Source organism: Gavialis gangeticus, unplaced genomic scaffold (genome assembly GCF_001723915.1).
Source record: "Gavialis gangeticus isolate Ggan-Ray unplaced genomic scaffold, GavGan_comp1, whole genome shotgun sequence".
In the NCBI taxonomy this organism is placed as follows: Eukaryota; Metazoa; Chordata; order Crocodylia; family Gavialidae; genus Gavialis; species Gavialis gangeticus.
In genome coordinates this window covers 11,481,541-11,491,465 of record NW_017728992.1, presented here as the reverse complement: position 1 = coordinate 11,491,465, position 9,925 = coordinate 11,481,541, and the positions used below count along the sequence as shown (strand labels likewise).

General features: G+C 40.9%; 1 protein-coding gene across 1 annotated transcript in view; it reads left to right on the top strand.

The window, feature by feature from the left end:
* Nucleotides 1-9,869, top strand: part of ABCA13 (ATP binding cassette subfamily A member 13) — a 375,209-nt gene extending 365,340 nt beyond the window's left edge. The window contains exons 48-50 of the mRNA XM_019518403.1: nt 4,129-4,234; nt 6,066-6,203; nt 8,824-9,869. Coding sequence (XP_019373948.1) covers nt 4,129-4,234; nt 6,066-6,203; nt 8,824-8,913 — 334 coding nt within the window. The 3' untranslated portion in view covers nt 8,914-9,869. The remainder of the gene's footprint in view (nt 1-4,128; nt 4,235-6,065; nt 6,204-8,823) is intronic.
* The last annotated feature ends 56 nt before the right edge of the window (nt 9,870-9,925 follow it).

Here is a 9,925-nt window from a genome sequence, read left to right as displayed (position 1 = left end):
GGGGGGGGGGGAAGGCAAAGTGGGGCTGGGAGGAGGCAGATAGCTAGAGACTCAGGGAGCTGGCTGCTTTGAGATACTCTGCCTTTCCCTCCAGTGATTTATAGGCCCCAGAGACCCCTCTAATTTTTTGCTGGCTGTCAGTGGTGATCAAGCAATCATCTGCCCAGTGAAGGGTAGCCAGAGCACACTGCCTTCCCATGCTCCCTCTCTCCCATTCCCCTCCCGAGCAGTTGTATCAGAAGTTCTGCAGTGGAGGACAGTTGGCTTTACTGGCTCTGCATCCACCCGGGTCTCCCAGCTAGGGGAGCGCATTCTGTCTCCATTGTCTTTCAACTGCTTGAATGGCACAACAGTGTAGAGCAGGACAGAATCATATCCCGTCATTTAGGGTATATCTGTATTGCAGTATAGGTGATTGCAGCCTGTTTGCAGGTTCCCAGGCTAGCTTTCATCAAGCTAGCTCAGGTATTGATAGCAGTATAGATCCAGCAGCAGAGAGCTCCATACAAGTGGGTTTTGTAGTACCAGCTGCACTGTTATCACTTGAGCTAGGTCATAAACTTGTTGCTGTGACACCATTTTTTTCCTATTAAGTAAGCACCTGATGACTGATAAGTAACTCTACTCCATAAACAGTCCCATGGGCTTTGGTCAGTGACTAAACTGAATGATTAGCCTTGCAGGAAAAAAAGATAAATTAAAAAAAATTGCAGGCACCATTAAAGTGACATGGTGGTGCTCATATAGCAGTGAAAGCATCTTTTTTGAATGGCTCCAGAGAGTTGGTGATTCTTTCACAACAGATGGATAGTGAACAGGTGTATTGACTCAACTTAAGCTGTTTTAATGAAGATGTTTTTCTCATTGGGTCTTGAGCTATCAAACATGAAGGATTTGATCCTACTAGTGGTAATCAAACCAGAATGTGGTTTTCTGTGTAATTCCGCTTTGGGTTTCTGAATTAATCATATCAGATAAATTGGAGAGGAAAAGAGTGCTAAAAATGGTCAGCTCTATTTCCATAGCCTCGGTTGGTTACAGAAAGCAGCTGGCTGGCTGATTTACTGCAGCAGTAAATGTTTATGGTTGATCAGCTTATCCTGGTGGAAAGCTTCTGTAATAAGACAATTAATGACTTTAAGGGATAGAAGATTACCCCAAACATTTCCCTTTTATTATTTGGATCCAGGTTGCTGGTTATGCCATCCAAAGCCAACAGACTTCTCTGTCTTTGTTAATCAGAATTTTGATTTATTTTCTTTTAAATCTTCATGGCATGCTATGTTTTAATTTTACAAAATGGCTGGACATCTCCATAAGCCGGCCAGCATTTTTCAAACGGGGGCTGGATACAGATACCAGAAAACTGATCAGCATCAATATGATCTCTTGTAAAATGTTGTTGGACATTGGTTTTCATCTAAACTGAACATCCATGTTAAGTCTATCTGTCTTTATAATATCTTCTTTATTGGCACATGTATTTCTGCAGGGATGATGTCATGCATTTAAAAGATTTAATTAGGGGTCTGAGATCTGTTAGTAAGTTGATACAAGGCAAACCAGCCAGACACTGCTCTGGATTCTACATTTGCTGGATCACTTTCCTTTGACAACACTGCTCATCTGTCATTTTGCATTGCTCAAAGGCTATTTGGAAATCAGCAGCACATAATTTGTAGTATTTTGTAAATTAAAAATAGTGGGGTAAAAAGTAATTGACAGCATATTTTGGTTTCCCTTCTTCATTTAGCATTGTTCAGTGGTGGTTCCAAACACAATGAAAAAGAAAGAAAGAAAACACAACCACCTATAATTTATTTTTAACATACTTTTGGGTACTGTTTATCTATTTAAATAAAAACTAGCACACTCATATTTTAAGGTGCAGAAACTCAGCTTTGAATTGTATATTTTTTAAACCAAAAATTCAAACAATACTCTTCCTCAGTCTGATAAAACACATGAAAACAATACTTAGCTTTTCTTTAATTCTTTCTGAGGATCTAAAATAAATTTTGGAAGTAATGGGCTGGATCCTCAGCTACTGATATTTAAATCACTGGGTCCCTCACAGTTTAAACCAGCTGAGAATCTGGCCCAGAATATCTTAAATCTTGAAGCTATTGTTGAATCAGAACAGTATGGATGGGGAATCTGGGGGATTTTCAAGGTGTGAAGTGTGTTGCTTCAGCTAGGAACTGGATCCCCAACTCCTGGGTCATGGAAGACTTGTGCTCTAGTAGCCCCATTTCTCACACTATTTGCTGGGAAAGAGAGAGAGAGAGATAATACATTGTTACACCACTCTGTTTCCCAGTGCTTTTATCATATGAATGATTTACTCTAATTATGTCCATGAGTTATGGACCATAAGCTCAGAACAGAATTCTGTTCCACTTAATGGAGAACCAAAGTACAGCTCGCAACAAACTCCATGTTACCTAACTGCTGTATAGAAGCAATTCTCTTACTGTTGCTGGGTGCATAAATGTCTCTTGTTATAGGGGATCACCTTGCAGGCATTTCCCTATTCCTATAATGAGAATGTTTATGCTGCCTCAGGGCATAGTAGAAGCATTCCTGCCCTTCATCTGGGTAACTCAAAGTTTGGCTGCAAACAGTACTTTGGTTGTTTTGTAGGTGAAATAGAATTATGCCTTCGGGTGACCGTTTGAAGATAGGAAACATTACCATCTCTAGGCCACAGCAAAAATAGGCATTTGACTGAAGAAGCCTTGCAATTATTTATCTGTCATATGGGATACTGCCTGAGAAGGTCAAATTACACCAGTACTGTGCAGTAATGGGTGATACTGACAGAGTCTGGACATTTTATTTTTGTTTGCTAGTTAAAGCAGCAAGATCTGTCAGATCCCTTAGAAACTTAAACACATGTAATGTGCAAAGGGAGAGTTCTGATGTTCTGAGGTCCAGAACAAATAACAAAGTCTACTCTTACTGTTTCAGCACCATTTGGCTGACACATCCCACCTTGATATAATTGATATAAGAGACTAAACACGACAGTGTGTTCAGGCAGTTTCACTTGAGCAAGCTATTTACATAAGGCAGGGGGAAGATTGATTTGCTTGTGAAAGAATATCTTGGGTGTAGGAGGAACCTTGCTGAATTAGGATCTCTATGTGAACAGATATGCTGAAGTGGGGAAGAAAAAAGATTTCTGTTTATGTAACACACTGCCTGGTGCATGTTACTTTATTACCAAGTCCTAGGAAAAGTTTGAGAGGTTTAAATCTAGATTGTGCACATTATTCTAGAGCAGGCCAAGAAAAGCACTTGTCCATAAACCTGGAAGTGTATGGTATCACAAAAGTAACTTACCATAACATGCAAGATAAGGTAAGTGCCATTATAGCATTTGGGGAATAAATTTAACACTGCATGATATACTCAGAAAGAAAATAGTTAATAGAAAAGTCATGCTTTAGTTAAGATTTTCAGTACTTGGCTATACTTGATAATCAGTACTTTAGTGCTTGATAATCTCCATAATTATCGGAAGAGTTCAAATTAAAAAAAAATCTTTAGGTTGGTCTATGTTAGTCTAAGAGCTTGGCAGTGTTAGCTAAAGCAGGAGATTTAGGATATTCCTAATTACTCTTACTTAGTGTGACGTTTGACAAATAGCTTAATAACTCAGGTGCCTTGCTCCCTACCTCTGTGAAATACAGATAATACTCATGTTTGTTAAACTTTTGTGCTGTTCTATGAGGAGGTCTCAGCAAATGTGATATAAAATTCTATGTTATAACAGTATATTTTATCACACCTACCCGAGAAAATGAGCTTTAATAGGATTCCTTTCTGTATTTGGTGCCACTAACAATGGTGAGACCATCATCTTTAGAGTTTCAGCAGCTCAAAGCAATACAGCCATGCAGATAAATTCTCCTTTAAGTACAGCAGAGATTGTACTTCACTGACAATTTATAGAACCAGGAAAAAAAACCCTCTTCCTTGTTCAAATTAATATGTATTTTATGTAAATATAACATTAAAATCATAATAAGTATCCATGCTGTTGCTTGACATAAAAAAAATAAATTTAACTCTGAATCGTCCCAATTTATGGTATTTAAATATGGGTTTCTGCCCAACTCTCAGGTTTGGAGATGGATATTCGGTCAAAGTTTGGCTTAACAAAGAAACAAGTTACCAGAGTGCTATCTTGGACTGTCTGCAGTTACATTTTCCAGGAACACAATTTAAGGTAAGTCACAAATGCTGTACTGCATTAACTGGAATAGTAGTTCAGACCAGTTGTCTTGGTGGCAGAATCAAGTAATGCCTCATAAAATGTTAGTTTTCATAAATTAGACAGCTTCTCAATTTTTCTTGAGAAATGATTTGTTTAATTCTATTTGTTTTAATTGATTTGTATGACATTATTAAATCGCAACCTTCAGTTTCATGGCTGTTTTGGCAGCCTCAGCAGTGTGACTGGTTTGTGATCCTCAATCTCCTTTGTGCTTTTGTTCAAGTTTCTAATACGTATGCATGAACCTGATGCTTGATCCAGTGAAATCAGTGACATTCTTTCCTGTGACTTCACTGGGCTTTGGGTGAGGCAATGACATTGGCCAAGTACAGACATTATACACAAACTTCGTTAAGCGATCAGAAACTGGTCTAAACCTGTAACAGAACAGAAGTTTGGTGCACATAGACTGGTTTAAAAATGGTAGAACCCAGTCTAAGAAAGACCTGGGTGGATTTGGTATCAGACCTAATTCATTTAGGCTATACCACTCTATCAAACTTCTGTACCAGATCCCCTCTCAACTCAAGTTAGGTCACAATCTGCCAGCATCCCAGGCACCTTTCTAGCCTCCCATTCCCCACTTGCATGGAAGCGCACTGGAACTTGGCTCCTGCTCGGCTGCTCCAAGCTGTCAGCTGCAGGCAGAATGTGGTGGGGGAGTGTGCATCTGTAGCTCTGTATTTTTTATCTTTATACAGCGTCCATAGGCTGGGGGACGGGGGTCTGGGGGGGTCTGGTGCACTCTACAGAAGGAAAAACTGGGTCCCTCAGAGCTCTAGCTTGCAACAGGCAGTGGCAGCAGGTTTGGGGGGAGGCAGGGAGGAGGCATGCCTTTGTAGCTGCTGGGGAAAGGACTTCAGCTGGGAACTTGGGTTGGGGATATCCTCTGAACCCTTCCTGGAGCTGCTCTAGCACACTGTCCCAGAATTTGGGACATGGAGGGACAACCTGTGCTCCCCTGACCTGGCCAGGAATGTGGGGTGTGCTGCTGGCACCATCTCCCCCAAAAGCTTGCAAGTCTCACTTCCCCCTGTCTCTGTCCTGCCGGTGGGCAGACTCCTCTGCCCCAACCCTGGACAAAGCCCAAAGATGTCCATGCTGCTTTAAGCAGGAATGAGCACACCTCCCTTTGCTGGCTGCCTGCAGCTGACAGCTGCCTGACAGATAACAGGCAGTGAGGTGAGGCATGTGCCTGAAAACCAATCAGGGATGACTTGCCACTCAGCTGCATTCAGCTGCCCTCAGCAGTCTCTGGCATGTTGAGAGGTGTGCAGGAGTACACCCAAGCTGTTGGCCTTGTTCAGTGCAGGCAGCCTATGTACCCTTCACATGGATGGGTGAACTTGTGTTCTGTTCATTCCCAAGCTAACATAGCCTGCTTAGAGAAACCCACATAAGTTGGTTTGAATCTGCCTTGGGCTTTTGAATGTCTGTACCTAGCCTTTGTGACATGACAGCAATGACATCGTAACTCTTCATTTGGATTCTGTTACTTTGACATGGGTGTGGTGGGGGGTGCTGTAACTGAAAGGTCTTTGGCAAGAAGGATTCAGTTATGGTGAGCTTGAGCATCCCTAAATTGGGAAACAAAGAATCAAGTTTAGGGAGAAAGTATATATCGGTATTTGCTGTTAACTGTAGACTTGTTTATGACGCCAATTTTTGCACAAAACTGTCTACCTTCCCCCGATCTTGGGCCATGTGGATTATATTACAGAGCACATATCATATATATTGCTACAAGAATAGTCAATAATATTTATGGATGTTTATTTTTTAGGGACAGCATCTTAATCTGCTGGAGTATGATGTCCCACGCAGATGGGGCTATTTAGCAGAGCTCTTCAAAGTCCTGGAAAATCACAAACTTTTGTTCCAGATCAAACACTACTCCATTAGCCAAACTACTTTAGAACAGGTATTGTTCTTTCACTGGGTTGACTTTCTGTTTTGGAATGTGCTGTGCTATTTTAATTATTTATACAATAGAAGACTACTGTATAAGGCAGGCAATTATTTCAGGCAGAGGGCCCCTTCGAGAATTTTGGCAAGCTGTTGAGGGCTACCAGCCCCACCCCTTGATAGGTGCCCTGCCGCCTGGTCACCATCTTGGGACTGGAAGTCCTGCCCCCAAATCCCCAGCCTTTGCCACCAGAAGTCCTCCCCTTGCCCCCAGAAGTACTCCTTTCAGCAAGGGGTTTTGTCATCTCAGAACCAGAAAAATACCAAATTATATTCTAAAAAATGAACATCTACAACATTCATTAATTTGATTTCAAAAAATATTTTTGTCTTGATTTGCATGCATTTGCTTAGTGCACATAGAGGCAATTGCACAATATCTTAAAATGAAATCTTACTCTCGTATATTGTGTGGGGTTGGGTATAGGTTTGTGGGGAGCTGTGGGTGTGTGGGTTTGTGAGGTGTGGGGGAGAGTGTGGGTGTGTGGGGGCTTTGTGGGGATGGATAGGTGTGGAATGAGGGAGCATGTGGGTATGTGTGTGGATATGTGGGATGTGGGTAGGTATGGAGTTTGTGGGGAGCTATGTGTGGGGGAGAGGGTGGATGGAGTGTGTGGGTGTGGGGGTCTGTGTTTATGGCAGTGCAAGAGGGGTGTGGGTGCATGTGTATGATGGGGTATGTGCGTAGGACTCGCCCTATGAACACACACACACACACGCACATATACTCACACCACTGTGCCGCATGCACGTACTCTCTCTCTCTCTCTGTCTCCCTCATTACACATGCACACATACACTTTCTGTTCCCTCATTGCTCTTTTTTCTCTCTCCCTCTCCCTCATTGCAAGGACACACACACCCCACCTTCTGCTCCTGGCCCTAGGGTACTGGCATGGGCTCCATGCTCCCCTCGTCCAGTGATGCAGCTGGGGGCCATGTGGTGCTGGAGCTGGTGGGTGGGCATGCAGGGAAGTAGTGAAAGTGGTGGCAGGCAGAGGCTTCTGGTTGCAGGGGCTGGGGGTGGGTCAGGGCCAGGTCAGACTTGTTGCTGCGTACTGCCAGCTTCTCCTGGGTCCCACTGCCCCTGGCTCCTGTGATCTTTGATAGGCAGCCAGGAGAAGATTAATATTAATTTTCTAAAATTTTTAGGGGCCCCATTGGCCAGATAGAATGGCCTGGCAGGCCATATCTTGCTTGCCTCTGGTGTAAGGCTTATGTAGAGCTGGTCTAGTGTCTGTAGTAAAGCATAATTGCCTTGTAACTAAAGGAGATTTTTCTTTAGCTCAGATGGTTGGTATTTTTTTCTTTGAATCAGGTATGCAGTTTGTTGGCATTTGCAATCTACATGTCACAGTGGGAGGCACTTTAGAAACATACAGATTGACAGGAATATAATATAGGAGTGGTGTTGAAATTCCTGGGTGCTAGAACTTGTTCATGTATAACTTCTCATGTGTTATGAAAATAGTAAGAAGCAGAACTGGCCAATATATTAACTGTGTTTTGATGTTTGGTGTAAATTTAGTGCCTTTCCTAATGTGCAAATCATTCATGAAGCTACTTGTACTTTAACTATTGATTAACCAGTTTATGCAAACAAATTTCATGCTGCAGATTATTCATTAACTATTTGCTCCAGCTTGTTTATTCTTCATTCTTGATGGTGAACAATTAATCACTTCAGTCACCTAGCATTATTCAGCTCATTGACTGAATGTGTAAAAGCTTCAAACAGGAAAACAGTACTTCTGAGTAACGAACTCTTGTTACTGGCTGAGCGTATTTGACTGTGAATATGCTTATTTGAACAAAGAATCACCACCATTCAAAGATTTGCATGGTTCCAAACCCCATACATTTCATATAAATGGAGGCAACATGAAATAAGAGGGTTCAGTTACGGCTGAATCAGACCACCATTGGAAAATCACATAGATGAGCCCCCAGACCAGTTTGCTGTATTCAGAGTCAGGGCATGGGCACCTGAGCAAGTTACAAAGATGTAAATGAGGTCAAGGACTTGATGCTTTTCAGCTTCTCCACAGTAAGTACCCATGTGTAAGCTCTTGACCCACAGTAAATGAAACCCCTTGACAAGGAATAGGCTACTGTTCATTACTCACATTTACTGTTGGATACAATGATGAGTATCAGTGGCCACTGTGGGGAAGCTGATGTGCTACAATCCCCACCTTTTTTTACCATGTGATAACATGTTTGTATATCATGCAAGGGCCTGGGCATATAATTTTCTTCTTTAAATATATGGGCTCTCATCTGACACTGTAGAGTTACACAGGAGTAGGATGAAACTCCTGATCTATTTTTTTCCTTAGTTTGTGTTCGTTAAATATAAGCAAACTCCAACATGATTAACGGTAAAAAAATGTTCATATAATATCTATAACTTATTTACTTGATAAACTGAAGGGATTCCATCAATATCAAAACACAACTTTTGTTTTAGAAAATGTCTTTAACAATGACCTGAGGAAAAGATCACAAAGATATATAAAAACATTTCAGCTAATGTTTCCACTGTTGCATAAGCCCTGATATGTTGTGTCTTGCAGGTATTTCTTAATTTTGCTAAACAACAGCAGGAACCCTCTCGTTCTGCACAAGACTCTTCCACCAGTCATCATGACCGTCTGCCAGTCTAGGCTCTGAGCAGGACATAATCCAGCAGTATCTTTTATAAGCAATAACATTTTTCAGCTGGACAGAGCCAAGCTGTGTGTGGGAGGCTGGGGTGGGGAGGAGGGAAGCTTTCAATTTTAGAGGCCAAAGTCAGAGGTAGCACCACTTAGTAGTAAGAATGATTAGTAAATGTATGCATGCCAAAAAAAAGAAAGAAAAAACCCCAAATTGTACTCTTTGGGTTTTTTTAAATAAGCTGGACTTTATTAAAGAAGAGTCTGTTTTGCCTAATTAACGTAACGTATATAACATAGCAAAAGGGCTGATGTGGAAATGTCAGTCTATAGTTGGATCTTTTTGGTGAATCTATATTAATTTAACTACAATCATTTTCTCTTACATGCACATTTAAACATGGGGGGGGTTACAATGGGGAAAAACCCATTGGATATTGGGAACAGCCATGCTATCATACAATATTTGTATCTAATAACACAAATGAGAGCCTTTTGACTTTTCCATTAATTCAATTCTGTGTTGTGACAAGTTAAATTAGTATTATTGTATAAAAGAGGCACTATATTTCATAAGGGATTTATGTTTAAAAGGGTATTAGTATACTACTTTGCCTCATGGCTATGTTAATTTAGCAAGATTTGATAAATCATACATGACAATAATTCTCCCTTGTACCTGTGGTCTGCTTCTTTAGGAATTCTGAATATATCTTTAATAATGACCTACTTTGTTTTTGTTAGCTTTTAGAAATTACTGGTTTTTTCTTTTTCTAAGAGAATGTGAAAATAGGTTTGAATGATATATTAAAAGTAAATGAGATAAGCATACACACACTAATCAATAAACTTTGTATTAAATTTATGCTGATTTAAGCTTTTTCATAAATGGTCAAACTACAGCCTTCAATGAAGCCACCGAGCTGCTGAAGTGAAATCTTTTAATGAATAAAAACTGAGCTGCTTTCATGCTTCTTCCTTGTATTGTTTCATAGTTTCATAGTTTCTAGGGTCGGAAGGG